Source organism: Kryptolebias marmoratus, linkage group LG14, assembly GCF_001649575.2.
Source record: "Kryptolebias marmoratus isolate JLee-2015 linkage group LG14, ASM164957v2, whole genome shotgun sequence".
Classification (NCBI taxonomy): domain Eukaryota; kingdom Metazoa; phylum Chordata; class Actinopteri; order Cyprinodontiformes; family Rivulidae; genus Kryptolebias; species Kryptolebias marmoratus.
In genome coordinates, this window is record NC_051443.1 from 7,396,549 (window position 1) to 7,420,359 (window position 23,811).

Here is a 23,811-nt window from a genome sequence, read left to right on the forward strand (position 1 = left end):
TGCCCAGGTGGCTCTGCAAAGCTGCAGAAAAACAAGTTCAGAGCGGTTAGGGATCGCGGCCAAACATCGCACGCGTGTCTGAAAAACTGGAAAGAATTTTCTCCAAGCTCAACGATCCAGTAGACTTCTCAACAACAACACGCTCAGTCAAAACACAGAAGAACCCACACTTCAGACCAAGACTTAGTTGTCTACTCTATATCTCAAGGTTCATGGATACTCTTTCAGGACAGTAATGTTTGTAATTTGGACAGAGAAGTTAGGTTATTTGAGAGAGGAGTGAAGAAACCATCCACGTTAAACTAAAAAGACAGAGGAGGAAGTCTCAGGTTTAGATGTTCCAATATTTATATGCAGCTTTGACCATAACATCTCTCATGGGGACCAGGTTAATGAGAACCCTAACAATCCCTTGAGAGGGAGGGGGAGTGATTTGCATGCGAGTTCCACAACTTACAAAATAAACGGCGCACTTTAAATCTATTCCTTTCAGTTTGAATGGAAAAAGCTCTTTAAATGAAAAGTAAAACATCTTCAATAATTATATAGATACCTCCATATATACAAACTGAACACATACCTGTGTGTAACTTAGACATGTCTGTGACACATATCGATCTTTGACCTGTTCCTGTCTGTGAACGGTAGCTGTCTTTGACTCGTACCTGTCTACGACTAGTATCTGTGTGTAACTCAGACGGATCTGTGACCTGTACCTCTCTGTGAACCGTACCTGTTTGTGTTGAGCTCTCTGCTTGCTCTCAGGACTGTCAATGTTAGACGAAGATGACTGCTGCCGTAGCCGGGTCCCGCCGGCAGGCCAATCGGGTGAGGATGTCATCATGTTGCCAGAAGGGGGACGGGGGAAGGGACCACTGCTGAGCAGATTTGGTGGTGTGCGCCCTCGAGTGATGCTCTGAGGCGGAGGTTGGTCTATCCTCCGCTGTGGACCGGCACTGTTCTGTCTGGGCACAGTGGGCTGGTGCGGTGTTTCTGTCAGGGACAGCTGTCGGCGGTTGAAGTCCCCTGATCGCCTGGTGTACTCGTCCCCGCTGCTCCCCCCACCATGGTTCATGAAGGCTTGTTTTCCTGCTGCTGGCCCATCCTCATTGTTACTATGGGAACTAACAGAACTGTGGCACTCTGACCCTGAGTCTGTCATTCCTCGAGGGGACACGGGCAAGCAGGCCGCCATCTGGTAAACCGGATTCTGGAAGGACAGTGGTGCGAGCAGCTGGGGAGGTCGGCCTGGAGTGCTTTCAGTTCCTGGGGTGGTGGGGGTTTGGCCTGGCCTCCTCGGGGTAGGACCTGCTGGAATGTTGCCCTGTGAGACTCTGGCTGACCAACCCCCACCAGAAGCTTGGCCTTCACCCAGAGCATCTGAGAGGCTGGGACCAGTTCCACTGTCCAGAGTGTGGGGGTCCTGGAGGTCCACCATGGACAAACTCTTGCTGCCATTGGTCATACTCAGGTCAGGCTCATTTGTCTCAGAGTAGCTGGAACTGCGAGCAGGTGATGACTGGATGGCTGAGCTCCTTGTCACAAAGAAGAGGTCCTTATTTTCTGGGGTGGGTGAGGGTAACCTGGTGAAGTCCACCAGCCTGAAAGAAGCAAAACATTCAAATCTCAAGAGTTTGATCAGAGTTTAATCAGCTATAATGATGGGTAAAATATACCAGGATCTTTTAAAACACAGTGTGTTTTGGCATTCTTACTTTGTTGTTGTCTTACAACCTGCAATAAAAATGAATTTTTACGGGTTTGTATGTTTTTCATTACAGAACATAATTGCCACTATGAACATGTAATTTTGTTTTTAAATAATTAAAAATAAGACACGGAAGGGTTTAATGCCATCCTTGCCTTGTCTGTGAGTTCCTGTGGATGACCCTCTCCTGACAAGTTTGCTGTGGCTGCATAATCTTTTAATTTTCTAATAATGGATTTAATAGAGCGCTGTGGGATCTTTTTTTATAAACTGACCCTGATCTGTATTTCTGCACAACTGTGTGGAGAGTTCCTTGGTTTTCACGCTGTCTCATGCTTGTCATTTACTAGTTAGAGATATTGCTCTGATGTTGGTCCTGGGTTTGTTAGAACAGGTAGATCTATATTAAGATCACCTGACACTTAGATCACTCACAGGTGGATCTTATTTAACTAATTACGTGACTTCTAAAGAAGATGGTCGGAGCTTCAAAGCAAAGAGGTGAATAAATATATATGTACAAACCACTTTTAGATGTTTTAGGAATATTTAAAACATATTTTCCCTGAAGTATGTTGTGTGAAATTATTGTTCAGGATCAAACTGAAAATCCACCTAAATTTCAGCATTTAAGGTAACAAAGCAGAAAGAACATCCAGGGGGGTGAATATTTTTACAAAGTTAAAAAAAACTGAGTTGTGATCTTTGGCCTTTGTAATACTGAATTTCTTCAACATGAACCTAGGTAAAATCCTAAAAGCAAAGCCTGGCCTCTTTAACGGCTCATTTTAAAAACGTTTTATTGACGACAGCGTTCAGATGTTTTCACCTGTCTTCGCCTGACATTTTCGTCCTTCCTTCCTTTACTCTGATAGATGGAGTTCTTTACCCTGACAGATGTGACTCATCTTCTGATAATCTTTCATTCACCTCACACTCTCCTTTTCTCTCTCGCTGTTTTCCTTTAACCTTCCTTCTTACATCCCATTTATCCTCTGCTCAATTCCTCCTCATTTTTCAGACTCGGCATCTTTTATTTCTTTGCTTTAATGCCACTGTGAAGTGGAAGGGAAGACATTAACGGAGAAATTGAGTTCATTTGAATTTCACCCTCACAGCTTGCTGATGTGGACACACACACACACACACACACACACACGAGCTAACAAGTACTGTGGTAATGATGGACATTCTGGTTCTAAAGGGCCAGTAGTTAATTAGTTCTATTGATCCTAATGGCATCAACTGTCTGACTCACTTCCTGTTTATTTCAGCATACAATCAACTGTATGGCTGATGATGATGATGATGTTCAGTACAGCTCATATAACAGATCGTCAGGCAGTGAGAGGATGAGAGATGAAATCATGTTTTCATCCACAGGAAGACAAAAACGTTTCAGAAATTCTGAGTGTTGATATTAAAACATGAAGGGCAAACTGTCAGGAAACTTCACATGAACAACAGACTGTTGGTGTCGACAGAGACGCACAAAAACACAGAATGGAAAAAAAATGTATAAAACTTATATTTAAATAACTTACACTACAAACTGTACACCCTAGGATTAAAATATATAATCGTCTAACTAGAAAATCTTAATTTTCTAACTAGATAATTTCTCAACTTTCTCAAATTTTCATCACCTCTCCCTCACCATCATCATTGTCATCACCATCACCAATTGAGTTAGAGTTTTTTTTCTCATGGTAAGTTTTGGATTACTGAGCCTCCTGCGTTCATGGTGACGGAAGCTTTGGAGCACAAATCAGATTTTTCTTCACAGTTCAGTTCATTTAAAACAGCGTCATTCAAACCCCTGAACCTGGTCTTCTTACCCTGACAGCTCGCTGTCGATAACCATCTTCTGCAGGCCCGAGGAAATGCTGCTGCCCGCCTCAGCAGGTGGAGAGTGCGCCGGTTCTGAGGACGGACCAGGTGTCATGTGGACACTGGACGGGTTGGACAGAGCTGTGTTCACCTCTCTCAGTATCCTGGGCAGAGGACCCAGCTTTGAGGCTGCATTCTGTAGAGACAAGCATGATGACAGATCTCTGAGGACGTGGCAATAGTTAGATTTTATTTAGGTTTTGTTCAGTTTAATTTGATTCACGTTTTTTGTTTTTGTTTTTGTTTTTTTAATTCAGGGATTTTCTTACACCATGCTAACCCTAACCCTCTACAACAGGATGTCCAGTCTGAGGGACTGAAGTCTCAGTCAGCCTGGGATTTCTGAAGGATTAAAACCTGGATGATCTGCTGCCACAGCTAATGTCTAAACAGTCATTATTCAGGACTCTCCTCCTGTGCACTCCCTATTAATGAAACAATGAATTATTGATGATTACAGGATAAACATCCTGCTTCAGTTTAAGCAGGATTTAGACCCTGAAGAAATCTTCCAGATCTCATCCTTACCGATAAAATTCCATAACATGCATGATGAGAACGAATCTGTATCTGATTTGTTCCATAAAAACCTGGAAAATTCAAACATGATTGGTTTTTATTTTTGCTGGGTGCTCTGACATTTTTCTGTTTTGAGTCTTGGGTCCAAAGAGAGGCACGGCAGTGAAGAAACCAGTTCTTGTTAGATTTCACGAGGTTTATCTTCCTCAGTACCTGATCCGTCTGGGAAACCACCTCAGAGAGAAGGGAGTGCAGGGTGGAGAGCTCTCTGCCCAGGTCGATGTAGCCCTCAAAGCCTGCTGTGTTGGAGATGGTCTCCGGGTTGGAGATTTCCAGCAGAAAACGCTGCATGTTGGTCCACTCATGCTCCACGAACTGGTTCATGAAAGACATGTACTCCTCCTTGTTTCCAAACCTGGAAACAAACAGAAAAGCGAGAATAAATCCATCCTCCTGAGCTGAGACAATTCATAAATAAAGACTGAGCAGAAACAAAGGCTCACTTGGTGAAGTTGGCCAGGTTCTGAGTGACTTTAGCAATAAGAGTGAGCGTGCGTGCCGTGCGGTCATCAGGGTACTCCTGCATCAAATTAAACAGGGACGGCGACATGATGGCTGGACACAAAAACCGCAGGAACAAGGAGGCGCTGATCAACCGCTCGCTGATGTCAGGTCGACCCCGGTTACTGCATTCTTGTCTCCACGATGCAAAGACCTCCTTCAGTTCGCGTGGAAAAACACTGAAAGAGGAGAGGAAGTGGGCTTTAACTTCACTTCATGGTGAGCAACAGGGATGAAGATTCAGAATCAATGAAGTCTTTCGTTAGTTTGACTTTAACAAAGTTTCTTTTGGCTTTAAATAATTCACAATCATCTTCTATCTGTTAAAACCTTTGGATAAGTTTGTGTCTGGTAAAATAAAAAAGTAAAATACAAGCTTTTTGATGAAAAAGATTTGATCTCTTTTGGGGAAATCCTACAGAATCAAAACATGACTGGTTATATTTCTCCACTGAGACAACAAAAAGCAAACATGTTACTAATCATAAAGTTCTTTTTCTAATTTGCATTAAACACTCACATAAAAAAAATTTTTTTGAGACATTTTATGTGTGCTAACTGAAGCTAATTCAAATAAAGCCTCAATACCTGGACCTTCTTATTACTTGTATTGGTTTGAGCCTGATCTAAGAGCTTTTGCTATTATATTTTACTTTTATAAAACACAGAATAACCTGAAAACTGAATCACGGAGAACCAAAAAGATCTTAATGTTATGACATTAGTATTAAAGCCATGTGTCCATGTGAGCCACTCTTACATCTAACAGTTTACAGACCATAATAACTGTGTACTGTTAAATTAAAAAAGTACTGCATCAAAGTGTTTTGAAAGGGCTGCAGGATTCACCAGTAGGAGTTGATGATTTTGCAGAAGGCCAGCTCACAGCACATCTTCAGGTTACTCTGATGTTCTGGCAGGTCGCCAGATGAACACTTGGATGGATCCACCTCGCAGTTCTCATCGGACTCATACAGAGCCTTAATGAACTCACCTACAGAGGAAATGAACAATGTTTAAGAAGTAATAAAAAATTTATATCTGTTTCTGCGTTTCCCTTTGGCCCAAACACAACCGAAGGGGCTGCAGAGAAAAAAAAACATTAGAATAAAAATGGTTCGACCCGGATGAGTCATCAGCCCATGGTGGGAGCCCGACTTCAGTTTGGCAAGCAGATAAACCCACTGATCTGTTGGATCCGGATTAACTCGTGGATCTGTTGGATCCAGATAAACTTACAGATCCATTGGACCCAGATGAACCTGTAGATCTGCTAAACACAACCCACAGATGTGATGGACCCACTTCAATGTACAGATTTGTTGGATCTAGACAAAACCCTGAGGTCAGATGGATCCAGATAAAGATGCAGATCTGCTGGATCCAGATAGACCTGTAGTTCTCTTGGACACAAACCACATATCTGATGGACCCAGTTAAATGTAAAGATTGGTTGGATTCAGATAAACCCACAGATCTGTTGGACCCAGACGAACCTGTAGATCTGCTGGACACAACCCAAAGGTCCGGTGGTCCCAGTTAAATGTACAGATTTGTTTGATCTCGATAAACCCTAAGATTAGTCGGACCTCGATAAAGATACAGGTGTTTTGGATCCAGATAAACCCAAAGATCTGTTGGATCCATGCAGCAGGGATTTCTCTCAGAGTGTGGATCCACAGACACAGACTCCTGACAGCCGGTGATTGTTCAACATGATGTACTGAACTAATAACATTCAGTAAGCATCATTTGGTTCTCAATGTTTCATTTGGGACCATCACCTATTGTTACACACCCCAAATGGGCTTTTCAGTTTTCCATTGCGTTATGAAGCGTTTTGTCTACAGCAAGCAAACACAAACTGAGAAGAGCTGCTTCAGTTGCCGTCCTGTGAAAATGACCCCTGAGGCAAAAAAAAAGAAAGGAAAAAAAAGATTTGTTTAATCTATTTTTTCCATTTGTGTTGACTCATTTTCAACAACAACAAAACTATCTCTGAGCAACCTAATGAACAAAATAACCAGGAAGTGAGGAGATTAAATCAGCAGAGAGAAAAGAAATACAAAAAACTAATTAGCATGAAGATGAAGATCAGGTTTGGACACACAGCAGGAAGCCCTTTTCACAGATGAACGGTAAAATATCCCAGCCTCTGCCACAGGGATGAATGCAGAAAGCAGGTTATGAGAAAACTCAAAGTTAACTCTGAGTTTGAGGAAATTGTGTTTTCCGTTTCAGAGAGAGGTAGTGTAAATGAGACTCCGAGAACATGGTGATAGACATCATGGTCTTTTCTGACTTGTCATATAAATGTAGAAAATACCTAATTATTGGTAAAAACAAGTCTACATGAATTAAAACTCTTGTGTATTTTCAGCTGGATTTGGTAAGTACTTACTTGATATTGAGAAACAACCTAGATCTTTTTTTTTCCTGTGGTTGTCATGGTGAATTGAGTTATTGGGGTCCATTGATGATGTGTTTTGATTGTGTTAGTGCATGCGCTTAACTAAAGTTTCAGATACTCAGAGTAGATTGAAATCATTGTAATCAGCAGTTCTGGAACTGAAAACTCAGAGTATCCCTGCTTGGCGTAAATTAACTCATGGTATAAACTTGGAGTTTGTTGAACCTCCTTTCTGTCTCCACCTGAACCCTGATCTCTGACCTATTCTTGATCCCTCCTCCACTCACTCCTTATCACTGATACCTGATCTACTCCTGACGCCTGATCCTTATCCCTTATCCACTTACTCTTGATCCCTGATTTACTCCTGATTCTTGATTTGCTCCTGATGCCTGATCCACTTACCGAGGGCGTCCTGCAGGTACTTCTGTCCCACCAGTTTCAGATATTCTTCGATGGCCTTTGTGGCTAGTGTGTTTTCTCTGAAGATGAGGTGCTCGTTCTCGCCACAGCGGTCCACCTCTGACATCATTAAATCTGTGAGGAAGTCCTGCAGAGAACAAAAGCAAGATGAACATGTGGTCAAAAAGCATTTATTCTAAAGTCTACTGAGTATTCACACTTTGAGATCACGGGACAGTTTACCAAAGGTGCTAAATGGAGAAAATCGGTGAGATCTGGGCAAAGAGAAAGTTAAAATAAAAAGAGATATAAAACAAGAATAGATGCAGCAGTGATGATAACAGACAAACTCAGCCAACTGTTGGTCCAGCAGACCTGCAGAAACAACATAACTCACAGTTTAATGTTAAATTATTCAACATAATTAAAACATTTATTCCGTAGCATCAGCCTTCTGTCAAAGTTTGGTCACTGGAGTCTACAGCTCACTTTTCTCCTCAGCCTGTTTCACTCATAAACACATTCAGAGAAGAGCTCAGCAGCTGTAGATCCCCTGTTATGTTCATCAGTTAATCACTATACAGCTGCTCCTCAGGCTGAATTCAAACAGGGACTGTACAGATGCTTTTAAAAACTGAAAAAAAAATCTATAAACGTAAAGCTGATGACTGATAATGAATTTAAAGTGACAATGTTAAGAACCAAAACTTTATAAGCCATGAGCTGAGCAACGTTCTGCAGAGCTCAGGAAATTCTAGTGATAATTCTTTGTAAGTTCATCAGTAGGAGCCATTCCATTAAAAAAGAAAAACTAATCACGTGCTCCACTATCCAAACCAATAGAGTTTCTACCTTCTTGTTATCTGGACTTAATATTCTAGAAGGAGACAACCTAAAACGTCTGATATCTGAAAGTCTTTCACATGTGTTTGTCATCAGAGTAACATGACAAAGTTCTCTCTTCATTCATAAACTGCCATCATTCTACAGGTTAAAACCGATTTTCAAACAAAATCAAATAAATGGTTGTTTTTTAATATGGCAACAATTAAGTGAATTGAAACTAAGGTTCTGTTTTTACATTAGGCTGTAATACGCATTTTTGGTGATCCTATGAAAACTGGACAACTGCAAGTTCATCGGTTCATGTCTAGTTCACAACATGGGCTGCAGCCAGCTGTGGGCAACAAACAGTACTTCAGGTCTACTGAAGGTCCAAAACAATCCTGAGTCACCATCTGAGAACTGAATGAAATGATTATAGACTCAGAAAACCATGTTTCCCATTGAAGTTACCCCTTCCACAGAATCACCACCTTATGTGGTGGAAGGGTTTGAGTTCCCCTGTGATCCTACGGGCTGTTTTGTCTGAGGAGAGCAGACTAAGAGTGGTTTGATCACCTTCATGAAAAGAGGTCCCATTTGTCAGGATACCTCACTCAGATCAGGGAACCCATCTGAAGCCATGCCTGAGGGGCGAGCTTGTTGGTGAGCACCTTGTGGTTGAGCCTTGGTTCCTGGGCTGGGACTCGGCTGGGCTCAGCCCAAAACACCAACAGGAAGCCACCTCCCTGTGGGCCCACCACCAGCAGGGAAACATTTTCAGGTCATGTGCAATGTAGGCTAGATGGCAGGTCAGGTTGATTCCTGGTGACATAAACTGGCTGTAGGGGGTGTGGCATGTTATCTCACTGGTGGGAAAGGAGCTGGAGCTTGTTTGTGAGGTTGAGCGATACCAACTTAATATATAATTGGACCAGTTGGACTCACCTCCAACTCCTAGAGAGGGGCTGGATTTTCTCCTATTCTAGAGTTGCTCAGGGATAGAGATGTTAAGTGGGCGTGGGGCTACTCGAAAGCTCCTGGTTGAGTTCCTCTGCGTTGGAGTTCTCCCTGGTGAATGAGAGGGTTGCCCTTCTGCAGCTTTGATCTGCAGGAGGGAAGTTTCCAACTGTTGTTTGTACTTAAGCACCGAATGGCAGTTCAGACAACCTTGCCTTCTTGGAGGCTCAGGGTGGTGTCCTGGAAGGGGTGCCATCTTGTTCTCCTGGGAGACTTCAGCGCTCATGTGGGCAATAACAGAGTCATTTGAAGAGAAGTGATTGGGTTTCTGTAAACTCAAACTTATCTAACCAATCAAATCAACTTGATTAAATGTATCAGATAAAGTGGTGGTCCAGTTGTTTAATAAAGTGAACAAATGTCACATTTAAAATGTGCTCTGTATGAAAAACACACTTTATGTACATCCATCCATCCACTTGTGATTGAATCACCAAAGGTGTTTGTTGATGACAGACACAGTCACAAAACTGAGTGAATATAAAATAGGAAATGAATGGTGAATAAAAGCATATCTGAATGTAATTATTATTAAAATAATGAAAAGTAGCAAACATTGAGTCAAAGAAAAAAACATGGTGAGAACCAGCAGTCTAAAAAATACACAACTTAAATCTGCTCCTTTAGTCTTAGAATAAATGTTTTCTTTTTTCTTTTCTCGTAAAAAAGTGATTTCATGGGGGGGAAAAGTATAATGTGGCGAGATGATGGAAATGAAGACATCTGGGGATGAGTCATCTCTGGTTATAGATCCCCTTAACAAATTTCTGGGTGTACTCTCTGTGAGTCCCCTGGCAGCTTGTTAAACCTCAGAGCTGACTTGGAGGGAGGGTGAAGCAGATGTAAGGAGAGAGGAAGAGGAGGCAGAGGGCTGCTTTTACAGGACCAGAGGAAAGAGCTGTTTGCTGCCTGATCTAAGAGCCATCATGTGCAGAGAAAAAAAAAGCCCTTAGTTGTGTATCTGAACTCGTGCGCACCTGTATATCAACTTCTGTGTAATAATACAGACAAACAGAGATGGAGAGGGAAAGCAGATGTGCATATCAACTATAAAAGTCCAGATTTTTCTCTGAGACAGAAGCTGTCCTCTAACCTCCAACCATCTGGATTTATCCTCCCTCTTCTTTTCATAGTGGATATTTTGGACAAAAGCTGTTTAATATGAAGCTGTGAGGGAGGAGGAAAAGAAGAAAACCACAGAGAAGGTTCATGGCTATAGCAAAGGAGGATATCAATGAGTTGGTATGACAGAGGAGGATGCTGGGATAGGGGAAGATGGAGGCAGATGATGCGCTGTGGAGAGTCCTAATAGGAGCAGTGGAACGAAGAAGACTCAGTCCTGCAGCCTGCACCACCCCCCTGCTTCACTGCTAATAAGGAAAAGTAGAATGATCTCTGTATCATTGCCACAACTCATCAAACAAACTGTGGCTCAAAGAAAACCCGACACCCGGGGAGTAAAGGGAGGAGAGAGATGAAGATCAGGGTGGATGGAGGGTCAGCAGAGCTCTGAGGATCATTGGAGCTAAAAAAAAAAAAGACTGAAAGAAAAAGATCCAGTTCCCTGTAGACGGATTAACCATCATGAAGGAAAACAGCATCTTTTCTGCAGTATTCTGCTTCTTTAAATCTAAGAAGACAACATGATCACCAGGATAATGAAACCTGTTCTCAGTGGAAGAGGGTCGGAAAAGAAGAAAACACTGAAGTTTTATAAAAAACAGAGTGTTGGACAGAAGTTAAAGATGAGTTGGTGGGTCCACAGGCCATTTTTATATGCCTGGTACCTGCTCCGACGGATTTGTGTCAGTGTTAAAAAAGAAACTATACTGAAACCAGGAACAGTGTATACCTGGTAAACTTTACGTACTTTGAGAGCAGGCCTCAGCTAACAGATCAATACACCCCACTTTAGTGTGAATAATCAATACGCTCTGATGTGTTCAAACAACCAACCAAAATGTAATAACTGATGAACAAGATGTAATAACTGAAACTGTGAAATGTGTTTAGGTGACGGCCGTGGCTCAGGAAGAACAGTGGTTGCCTTCCAATTATAGAGTTGGTGGTTTGATCCCAGCTTCTCTCGCCACAAGCCAAGATGCCCTTAGGCAGGACACTGAACCTCAGCTTGCCCCTGAATCAGTGTGTGAGTGTTTGAGTAAAAGGGTGAATGTGACTTGTAGTGTAAAAGCTCTTTGAGCGGTCAGCAAGCGCTATTTAAACACAATCCATTTACGTTTTATACCTGTGACTACTTTTGCTTTAAGACATCCTTTTACTGACTTTCCAATCACTACCAGCAGAGTATAAAGACAGATTATTTTTGTTAATTAAAAAGATTAAACACCTATTTGGCAATCTTTATTGGCCTTACATTATTGTAACTCTTTATATTTCACCAGAAGACAACGACGACCTGTTGAAGACATTTGTTCTTGCAGTTTCGTATGATTTCTGAAGGGGTTTGGAGTGTTAAGATTGTGAAACAAGGTTCGCTCACACAAAGTTAACCGATTTATGTGCCGTGCTACTGTTAACCCACGATAGCCTGATGCTACACGTGGCATTTCACCTTTCATAACTAGAGCAACCACCCAGTAGGCCGGACAGGAACAAACCTGTAACCCTCAGTGCCGACAGATGTTAGTAACTGTAAAATTAAACATGTCCTTTTCTGCTGATGCCTGGCAGGAGGAACCCAAAACGCATAACTGCAAGGTGACATTATATTGCTTCATAATCTGTCAGAGAACAATCAATAAAAAGTTCATGCAGGAATCATTGAACAGCTTAAAGACATGATGTTCCCCTCATGAACATATTTCATCCAGACATTGATACGCCATCCTCCTTTAACACACATTTAACAAGGAGACCCATCTCCACTGTCTTAAATGCTGCGTTTACAGCTAATAAAGAGTCTGCTGACCCCAACACAGCAGCACCACAGTACTATGAGACAGATTGGAACATTAGAAAAAACCCTTTATGGCATAAAAACCCTTAGAGGATAAAACAACAATTCAAACTGTTATACTGTATCATACTGGTGGGATGTGTTTGTATTATGTAAGTTTACTTTAATCATACATGGGTTGATCTTTGGTGAAGGAAGCTGTTGGGACAACACCAAATCCAAAACAAATTTTCTCAAGGGACAAAAAGCTATATTGAACTGTACCTTTTTCTGTTGTACTGTAAAATCTAAAGATGCATCACACTGTAACAAACGCATCATATTTTATTGAACTATATCATCTTGTTCTACTGTATATTGGTAAAGCTCGATGTGCTGCCCAGTAGCCATCATGTTCTGAACGTTTGCTGGTCCTCTCAGGGGAGATCTGATCCACTCAATGTTTCATTAAAAAAAAACCCAGAAAGAATATTAAATTGAAGGCTTTGTATGATTCTTTGAAATAAATAATTTTTGCCCGTTCGTCCCTGCTGCGGACGGCAGCGTGGAAGACGTTAATCAAATTCTTGTTCTACCAGAAAAAGCAACTATTCTGTTTGCTGAAATGAGTTTACTATTGAAAGTCTAAAGGCTACAGATTCACATTCTCCTCTCTGTGAAGCAGGACTGACTGATAGTTTACCTTCAGGAGCAGTGAAATGGTATAATAACCAGACCCCTCCCCCCGCTTCTAACAACCCAGACAATTTATCACCAGAAAAATTCCTTCCAACTGTCGAGTCACACAGCGTGTGGGGCCAAGAGGATCAGCGGCAAAATTAGAATGTAATCTATCAGGGGGCAGAGGCGACGAGAAGGCTGGATCAATATCGTATTCAAGGAGAGAAAGTTTTCAGATTAAAGGAGAGAGAACAACGCAAGTTAAGGTTTGGAGATCTTCTAATGGTGCTGTCAAGGTTTGAGGATGTACTGTAACTGTGCATCCCTGAGGATGGGAGGCAACATGAAGACATGACTAAACAGAACCTCTGCTCATTTCTTATTTAAAGCTCAAATAAAGCAGCTTAAAACAGAAAACAAAGTAAATGTAAAGTTCAAAAGAAATGAACTGAAGTCACCGGTCAGAGTCCTAAAGTTAGCCCTGTGTTTGTACCACACATCAATTCAATTCAGCATCAGTAAGGACTTATCTGCAGAGAAATCTGACCTCAAGATGCAGTGAAGCATGAAAAAGAGGCGATCGAAGTCAGAAAGTGTGCAGACAACAAGAAAACCCAACTGAGTGTGCTGCAACGCAGCAGAGCTGCAATTACTGGCTGATGGGAGATAAAAAGGGAGAAACGAAAAAACACGGTGATGGAACTGTTGAATGCTAATGACTGTCACAGCCTGCATCTTCTAACACTCGGCTGAATTATACCTGCTGTGCCTCAACATCAACAAATGTGACCTGAGAACTTTTAAGACTGGACCTCTGAAGAGAGCTGGGGTTCTGATGCCAAACATCACATCTCCATATCTGAGCCTGAGCTCCACTGTGGCGCTGACGGAACTAAACGTGTCGCCTTGACTTGAGCCTGGATGCCTACAGAACTTCACAATAACACCAAGGAGCGGATATAAAAAAATAAAATACAGGATTTTCAAGTGGTAATCACTGCTGGAGCGAGTTGATTGAATCCTCAAAATAACTTGGCAGTTTTTTTTACACCCTGCCTAAGATGGATGAACATAAAAAAAGAGCTTCATCATTGAAATATAAAAAAACATGCGGAAAAATCTAAATATAAATTGTCTGAGCAGCAGTGGATGATATCCTTTTTTAGGTCTCAGATATTTTTGGATATGTGGTTCGTTCCTGCTGCTTTGAGCTGTTTGGCACATCACGATGTTTGATTTACAAATGACACATACCTTATTAGAAAAGGAAGCTGTAACAGTTAAATATTAACAGCTTGACGTCAACTTTCCTGTTAAAGGAAGGGATTAATTGGTCACAACAAAACATGCAACCTTCTCTGAAGAACCCCGTATCAATCATCAGCTATCAGTGATGAGCCGTACTGCTGCTATGCTGCGTATATTACTGTTTAAGCACCAATCATTCATAATTCTGCCTAATTGAGAAAAAGGCAAAGGAAGTTTCGAATCTCTACTGAGGAGATACTGTCAGGAAAACTAAACTGAGTCACCAGAAACCGTCGAGGCGGAGGAGCAAAGCTGATGCTGCGGAGATGAAAGCTGCTGATGTAACGAGTGAATAAAGGCTGTCATCAGGAAGCCTCATTTATTCCATCAGTATTATGAGACCTCCTAAAGACCAAAAAAAAAGTGGCGTCTTTTTTGAATAAAACATCTTGTGAAGTGCATGAATAAATAAATCTGAACAGAACACAATCTGGCTTGTCGGAATATCTTCACTTGTCCAAGAGACAAGAAGCAACGAAACTCATATGTAGCAAAACCTTTTCACAGTTTACTTTTTAAACAACTGTGAAATGGATGAATGAATGGATAGATGGATTTAGTATAGTGCTGCTACAAGAGTCTGAGCCCCTCTGTGCTGACCTGATCTTTCTGTGTGCCGCAGACAGTGGTGAATACGTTCAGTTTTACCCTGCATCGGTATGCTGTGAAGTGGTGCAGGAGCACCGTGTTGAGGATTATCTAGAGTTAAATGTGTAATGGTGGTAGGTGTAACAGGATGAAATCACCTGTGTGTCTGCTCTTTGTCTGCTCAGTGCTGCAGCTGTGGGACGTCAGCAGTTCACCAGATGAGCAGCAGCAGCAGCGGAGGTACGGTTAGCCTCATGAAGTCAGTGCCTCATAGAAAAGTAATGAGCTAACGCTGTCCAGCTTCTCCGAGGAGAGCAGAAACCGCGGAATAAATTAAAACCGGCACCACTGACCTTGGCCTTCCCCGTGCTCTGCAGAATGTGCACCAGCGCGCACGCCATCTCCTCCTTGTTCTTGACGCTGATTCCCGGTTCGAGCACGGAGCACAGCAGCATGTAGTTGTTGGTGGTGTACTCCGCAAACTCCTTGTACATCTCCATCGGAAGGATGCTCATGCTCTGATAGCGGGCCTTGATCCTAATCATGGGGCCTGATGTTTTTCCTTTGGGAGGGTTGGGCGTGCTCACTGGATACCATTTCTCCACAAACTGACGTCCGGTGACAGCTGCCACAGGGATGGTAACAAGTCCGATGTAGTTGTTTTTGTCCTTCTTTTTCTTCTTGTCTGTGTCCTTGTAGAGGTGCGCTGTGATGCTCTTGACAGCGGGCAGATTACTGAACTCAAAGTGCTCCCCCCAAAACACATTATCAGTCTTCAGCTTACAAGTGGTGCGAGCGTACAATGAGTCGTCGAGGCAAAGTTCACAGAAGTATTTCTTTTTAGCCGGCAGGTCCTTGGCTTCGATGAGCCACAGCCTCAGCAGGTTCTCCACCCGTCGGCTGTTGTCCTGCGCACACAGAGGAACAGAACATGTTTAATTGTTTGATTTTAGAACAAAATCAGAAACTACAGCAGTGGAACTTGTTTAAAAAGATCACATGCCAGTAAAGAGACAATGAAAATAATGTGTCGAAAAAAAAGCTTCCAAAACTTTGAATTGTAAAAGAGATGAAAAAATATTCTATATTTTACTGAAGCAAATTAAACCCGTCTCACGTCCTGATTTTATTCATTTAGGAACTGCACTCTTTATTATACCATCAATTTGTTTTGACAGGCACTTGGTGTATTTTTGTCCCTTTGTCTCCTTTTTCTCAACAAAGCACCACTTTGTAGAGAAAAGCTAAAAATAACAACATTAAAATAAAAAGAAACCTGACAAAGAGGCCTTTCGGTGTCTTCAGTACCTGTTGGTGTGATTCAGAAAACAAAGGAGTGAACCCAAACCCTAATTTAATGCTATATAAATGATCCTAATCCTCATCATTTTGCTCCTTTTTTCTGTAAAACTCATCTCTACATAGAGTCCACTTCTAAACCCTTTTAAGTAGTTAAACGTTTTCAGCAGAAAGTGAGAGTGAAAGTTCATGAACTGATTTGGTAGTTTCTAACTGGGAGTAATGACCCGAAAGTCTGTCAGCAGCGAACAGAAGCCTGTTGAATTCTTTATAACCGCTGATTAAAGATGCCTCAGTGTTTCTAATTTCATTCAACACAAGTTACACCAAACCTTCTTTTAATCAAAGAAAAGAAAAGGGATACTATTGTTCCAGAAATGTACTGCAGCAACAACATTCAAGTTTTACCTTCCTTGAACAGCTTATTACTTTATTTTTCATACAAATAAATATATTCTGGTTAGTGCTGACAAATATTACCTGTGACCATTTTTAATATCAGATCTCTTTGTGGCTATGTTGGTCTGTTATTTTTCCTAGAGATAAGCTTTGTGATATTTTTTCAGCTGATATTTAACTTTTTCACATCAGACCTGTCGTATGTGTAGTGAAAGGACCCCAAGGCAAACTCAGAGGAAGTTTTAGGAGCGTTAGAAAGAATCCAAAGTGTATATTTAAAAAACTGGAATTCCTTGAAGGATTGCGTATCACTTGCTGCCTTGTATGCCAAAGTTTTAAACAAAGATCTCTGACCTCTGATTAGAGATGGGATCAACACAGAAGAAAAATACTGAAATGTGAAAACAGCAGGACCACAGATGCGTTGTTCCATGAGCGGTCCCATAGAGCCAACTCTCCTCAGTGTAGCAGAGGGCAGTTTGAGAATTGAGGCACTTGAACTGGTTCCTGGACTCCTAGACTGGAGATTGTGCATCCACTTTGGTCCGTCCTTCATTATATTCCCCTCGGACCCTGAACCAGTCTGGTCTCGCCCTGTGTTATATTCACCTTGTTTGGCTGCACGGCTCTCCTCAGGTTCTCCATCCATTTGTCTCTTTCTGCTGCTGAACGGCAGGAGAAACATTTGCTCCCCGTGGAGGTCGTGACCTGCAGCAGAGACGCAGACGGGAGGGAAAGCTTCAGTGATCAAACGTCCCCGATATTCATTGAACTCAGTACTCAGATATAAAATCTGTGACAGAAAGAAGGAATTGATGTGTGCAAACTCTGTAGACGTGATGAGATGAAAATGATCAAATGATGCCAATGAACAGAGACAATTAGGAATATTTTTAAGCCCTATAGTTGAAAGTGTAGAAAGTATTTGGTAACTTTTCCCATCCAAAACACGTGTTAGTTGTGAATTTATGCTAACACCTAAAAAGTGAGTTATTTCAGTAATCAGGGGGATTGTATTTAATAACTGCCTGTAAACTCAACCAATCAATTAATTGTTTTTATATGATGGTTTAGATTCTATAATCAGACAAAAAGACATTAGGAGCTCCTGGCTGTCTGACTCTGGAAGTTTTAAGTATTTATCATCCTGTGTGCACGTGCCGTGAACAGAGATTACCTCCAGCAGCAGAGTGAGCTGTCAGCGCAGCTCTTCCACACCATTAGTGACTAATATAAAGAGGGGAGGGGGTCTGTGCTGAGTGTCAGAGCTAACAGATAAACAGTTTAACTGCAGGGCGTAGATTAAACCAAAGATGGTATCAGAACCGACCCGGGTGGTTTTACAGATTTCATATGAAGCAGGTTTTATAAACTCTGCAGATCCAGACGTAAAACAGCAGATTGTGCAGAATCTTCTGCTTGGCTTCATGTTAGAATCTGAAGCTAAACTCTGACCCTTGAGCTGGTTATAACCTCAGTAACAGGACATTTGAATGTTGTTTTTTTTTAATTTAAATATATTTTATGGAAAAGTTGTTTCTTATGGCACAATCAAATCTTTTAAAACTCTGACCAAGTGGTTTCACTGCATTCATAAAACATTCAGAAGGAAACAAAAGGACCAACTCTTATCCCATTGTCATGTTGATTTCAGACACAGCTGTCCCTGAAAACTCATACAGCATGGAATGTAAAACACAAATACTTTGAAAAGTTATTGTTTTGCTTTAGAGACTGAGTTCCTTTTCAAAAATAACCATCTGTAAATAAAATCAGCTGTTTTTGTTTAAACTAAAATGTTTTAAACCCCTCTGAGTGTTGAAGGAGCAGCTGTCATTATAGACATTTTAGACTCGTAGACGCAGTGTTTCTGTCTTCTCTTGTAAATTGAAGTCAGTAGGCACCATTTTACAGAAGCTGCTGTGTTGTGTTTTTGGAACCAGTGTCTGCACACTAGCAATATGGGGCTTCAAGTCCCACTTACTCCCCCAAACACAATCATGGGGTCAGAAATAATAGTGATCTCAGATTTTTTAAATGATTCTCTCAGAATGTTTTCAAATTTAAAATCTTGTTATATTTTTAATGAACTCATTAGTGGGCTTAGACTGAGGTCACCCTTGACCAAGATGTGGCCCCCGGGCTGCCAGTTGAATACTCCTGGTTTTTGGTCTCACCTCAAAGCAGTAGTCCTGTCCCAGGATGCTGCTGTGCACAGTTTTGATGATGACCTCGTCCTCCATACTTAGGTCCAGAGCTTCCACAGCGCTGCTGGGGCTGAGCAAAGACTCATGGGAACGAGACTCCTTCAGCCTGGGCATCAGTTGAGATCTATGAGAGGACGAGACAAAGAGGAGACGTGAGAGAGGAAGAGAGAGGAAGTTAAGGTCTGAGTCAGCCTGCAGTCTGAGAAGAGGGAACATATGTTCTCCACGCCAGCTACCATTCATAGAGTGTGAACGCCGAGGAAGAGGATGATGAAGACAGCCCAGTGGAAATTAATGAGCTCACAACAGGAATGTTTACCAACACATGTTGACAGTGTCAGTTTATTTATCATCACATGTTTATGCAGTCAGTTTGTTTACCAACACATGTTGCTATTGTCAATTTGTTTACCAACACATGTTTATGCAGTCAATTTGTTTACCAACACATGTTTATGCAGTCAATTTGTTTACCAACACATGTTTATGCAGTCAATTTGTTTACCAACACATGTTTATGCAGTCAATTTGTTTACCGAAACATATTAATGCAGTCAGTTTGTTTACCGAAACATATTAATACAGTCTCTTTGTTTACTAACACATGTCGAACCAGTCAGTTTGTTTACTAACACATGTCGAACCAGTCAGTTTGTTTACCAACTTATGTTGAAACAGTCAGTTTGTTTACCAACACATGTTGATGCAATCAGTATGTTTACCAACACACATTGCTTTAATCTAACGTGTTGAAGACTAGTGGAAGAACGAGATCCATTGACACAAGATTTCTCAATATTGAAACACCACAAGATTTCTTGTGGAGTTGAAAACTGTCCTACAAAGCAATATCAAGGTGCAGTCAGCCTGCCTTTGTGTGGGGAAATTAACGAAGATGTCCTCACAACTTTAAGCTGTTTGTGTGGCAGCAGTTCAAAGAGAAATATCCGGCACAAAGACCAATGTGGTCTTGTTGTGAAAGCAGCTTCCCCTACCCTCCTGCTGCGGTAGCAACAGATGAGCTGCAGAACTTTCCAGATGCAGAAAAATAAGGACAAAGTTTCTGGTGAAATGAGAGAGAATAGCTCTTAAACAACGGACAGATTAGACACCGAGTGGGACTGAGGGTGGGCTCAGAACAGTTTTTTTAGACTGAAGAGCATTCCAAGTAAAATATAAAGACAGAAATTCAAATTCATTGATGGATTATGCTTCTTATATGGGTGCAAGTAAGAATTTGACTAATTTGCACCGCCCGCCCTCACACAATAAGTAGTAAACTTTAAACTTTGCTGCCAAGCAAACAGCATCTCTCTCTACGATGTGGGTTGTTTTATGCAGCATGTAGTAGGAAAAAAAAGCAATCATCCTTATATAAATTACTGCCAGGCCAAAAACCATCTGACTCTCAAAGAACAGCCCTGTTTGTGACACACATTTAGCGGGAAATGTTTACTGTCTCCTGAGAGCTGGTTGGATCTAAATCAAGGTGCTGAGCATTCTTAGTGAATCAGGGCCAAATTATCAACAACAGGAAGTTATTTATACACTTTAGTAAGTTTGGAAACAATCCACTGAGAAGGGTGAAATTTCTCTCTCTCTCTCTCACACACACACACACAAGTTTGTATTTCTATCCTTATAAGGACATTAGATTGACTTTCATTCATTTCTGTAGCCTGATGCTTACCATAGCCTTTCTTAATCTCAACGTAAACTCAGTTTACACCTTAGCCCTAAACCTAAAAGTGACATGCCACTATAGGATCACGCTTTGGTCTCCATAAGGACTACCAGTCCTGACAAAGTAGGAGTGTGTGCCAGAAAAGGTTCTAAAAAGGTAACAAAACCAGGTATACACACACACCCCTACACTGATGACTTTCTCTAGTATAAAAGAAACAAGTAAAACCCCCTGAAAGGCAGCTGTGGATAGAAACATCCAGTTTTTGGAGATCCTGATGGTTTAACAGCTCGGCTGCAGAAGAAGCTCCTCTCTGCTTCCTGATTGGCTGCCGGGGTACTGGGCAGAACAGAGTCAAATGAGCGAAACAAAGAAGATGTGCTGCTGTGCTAGGAACAGGAAATGTTGGGTGTAAATCAATGAAGGAAGGTGACTGTTCATGTTAAGCCGACTGAGTGATTGTCTAAAACAAAACAACAAACTGTGCATAAACTCTGCAGAACATTATAATTAACAATCAGAAGTTTCAGACTCAATAATCCTGAAGATGAGGTGTGAAGAGCAAGTGCAGCAGAAAGAAGATTGCATTTTTAAAAGGTAATACATAAGGATTGTTTTTTCTCTCAGCATTTCCTATTATAAAAACAGTGCAAGTGAAAATGGTGGACGGCTTAGAGTGTGAACTGATGAATAATAATAAATTATTACTATATTAAAATGTATTGTAACATGTAATTTACTGCTCATTACTGATCTTCTCAGCGATGGTAATAAAAAGTGCCTGACATGTGAATCCTGTTGGTTACAAGTTATTTCAGCCTGTCTGATTCATTGTCTAAGCTAACCTTTGTAAATGACAGCCAGCATTAGAAAAAGGGCCTCTTATTTCTCTGCTGTTGGCTTCCCTTCCCCCAACATCATCCTTCCACCATCAGACAGTTTGCTTTGTCCTTGAAAATCCTTCAGTACTCCGGAGCTTCCGAATGTCTTCCTCTCATTCTGAGTTTACCTGAGGTTGGGGTGACTTCTGCAGCCCGTCTCTTTTATTATTCTGTTTGTCTCTCACTCCTCTCCTCTCTGGGCCATGAGTCAAACCTCTTCTTCTGGGTTTCATTCTGAATACTTCTGTCAGTGATCCTCCTCTCTGAGAGTTCAGAAACTACCACTGACTTCAGCTGAAAACCTCCAACTGAGAGGATCAGGCCCAAAGAAAAGAGCCGTCAGAATATGAGGAGATGTCGGAAGAACAGCCTGCCACTCTATGAAACATCCATCCATCCATCCATCCATCCATCCATCCATCCATCCATCCATCCATCCATCCATCCATCCATCCATCCATCCATCCATCCATCCATCCATCCATCCATCCATCCATCCATCCATCCATCCATCCATCCATCCATCCATCCGCTCTAGTTTTTTTTAAAGTTCTACCTTAGCCAAGTTCTGAATCCTTCAGAAATTGTTCCAAAAACAAAACAATGAGGTAGATCTAAAAAGGTACAAATAAACAGAGCAGTACTAGTGTTTTGATTCGTTTCATTATTTTAATAATCCATCAATTTGCTGCATCATAGATACTTTGGCAGTAATTAGTCCATTTCCTCTGTTGCTGCTTTAATTCCTTCAACCCTCTGATGAGCCACAGTGTTTGTGTGCTGCTCTGTTTGGTCTCCCTGCTGGGACTCTGAGCTTTTCCTCTCAGCTTTCCTCGTTTCATAGTAACAAGACTAAGACAACAAATGCTATTACAGACTGCCCCCAATATGTGGATAATTCAGACAAAAACCAACACATTAGGGTTGTTAAAAGCCAATGAACACCATAATGTGTCTGAAGGATGTTTACAGCCTGCTCTGCACATGATACGAGCTAAAACAACAAAGATGGCCAGCAGCTTCCTGAAAATCTGACTTGTACAAAGATGAAAAAAAGTTATTTAAATTGACGATGGACTTGTATATGGATCAACAAGTCAGTTCAAATGATGATAGACTTGTGTACAAATTAATGGGTTAGCCGAAGTGACGTGCTTGTACACCAATTAAAGAGTTACGTAAAGACCTGTACACAGATCAGCGCGTCAGCTGAATTGACAATGGCCTTGAATAGGTATCAACAAGTTGTTTGAAGTGGCGAGAGACTCGCACATGAATCAACAAGTTAGTTAATGTGATGACAGACATACATAAATCAGTGATGATAGACTTCTACACAGAGTTAGTCAAAAACAATGTCATGTGATGTAAATCATAACAGTGTTATCTATCAGTTTGGCAAATGTTCACATTTTCACCTTGCTGGGTTCTGCTTAAAATAATGTGTTCATATGTCTGCAGATTATTATTTAATATTCAGTATTGGTAAAAGTCATCCTAGTTAACCTCAGAAAGTATGCCAGTAGGAAATGTTCTCAGAGGGGAATCATTATAAGCACTGACTGATCAGCAGGAGATGTATAGTGGTGGCCATTGTCTTTTCGTCCCCCAGCAGATCTTGCTTTCTGCAGAGACTTATATTATCCAGACGCCTTGTTGGCTGAGGATCTAATGTAGGATTCATTCCACTGAATGAGGCCGAGTTCAGTGTGAGACAAACACAGTCTGCTGAGGTTCAATATAAACCCAGTTCTGATTGAGAGCATGAAGGGAGAGGAGGAGTAATGGATCCTGCACTCCGCTTCCTGTTATGGAGCTGATGTGATGATGATCGGGCCTGGAACATTAGACCTTTAGAAACACCGCTGGGTAGAGTTAGACTTCCTGACAAGCTGAATAGACTATCAGATACGGTGTTTCTACTGATAATGGTCCAAATATCAGTGTTTTTACAGTCAGTTTCACTTCAGCAGCATGTTTCAGAGCACATGAAGTGGTGTTAATCTTTAATAACAGCCTCTTTGTGTTGTTCCGTTTCCTCTCCGTAACATAAAAACAAATAACCAAGCTGAACGTGATGACAAAACAACAGATTCTTTTCTCATGAGAGTTCTGTTTGACGCTGAAAATAGGAGAACCGATGATGAGTTTTTACTCGGAGTCCTGTTCAGTGTTTACACGCCATTTTACAACAATCAATATGCTTTCTGCTCACAGACTGGCACAGCAATTACTTCTTAATAATGCACTTTACTGAACAAACACATCTCAACAACATCACAACCTGCACACCCAGAGGTTTTCCTTTGAACTCTTTGTCCTTCAGACTCTGCAAGATGTTGTGATGGTATTTAAGACAAAAAGAAATTCAGATCAAAACTGCTTCAACATTCAGAAAACAAGCAGAACTGTATTTTACCAACAACATACAAACACACACTGATTCTTGCAGCTCAAACACAGGCTGTATCAGGCTGAACCTGATTACATGTTCAGGTATTTGTGTTCTCATCACATTCCTGTGTTCTGTGTT

At 41.4% G+C, this 23,811-nt stretch overlaps 1 protein-coding gene across 5 annotated transcripts in view; it reads right to left on the reverse strand.

Annotated features, from left to right (window-relative positions):
• Positions 1 to 23,811, reverse strand: part of LOC108244777 (disabled homolog 2-interacting protein) — an 84,329-nt gene that overhangs the window by 14,575 nt on the left and 45,943 nt on the right. For all 5 annotated transcript variants that reach the window (XM_017431247.3, XM_037979642.1, XM_017431245.3 and 2 more), the window contains 9 exons: positions 18,684 to 18,837; positions 17,116 to 17,214; positions 15,162 to 15,716; positions 7,494 to 7,638; positions 5,528 to 5,672; positions 4,621 to 4,857; positions 4,331 to 4,532; positions 3,547 to 3,734; positions 734 to 1,601 (listed from right to left, as the gene is read on the reverse strand). In XM_017431247.3, coding sequence (XP_017286736.1) covers positions 734 to 1,601; positions 3,547 to 3,734; positions 4,331 to 4,532; positions 4,621 to 4,857; positions 5,528 to 5,672; positions 7,494 to 7,638; positions 15,162 to 15,716; positions 17,116 to 17,214; positions 18,684 to 18,837 — 2,593 coding nt within the window. The remainder of the gene's footprint in view (positions 1 to 733; positions 1,602 to 3,546; positions 3,735 to 4,330; positions 4,533 to 4,620; positions 4,858 to 5,527; positions 5,673 to 7,493; positions 7,639 to 15,161; positions 15,717 to 17,115; positions 17,215 to 18,683; positions 18,838 to 23,811) is intronic.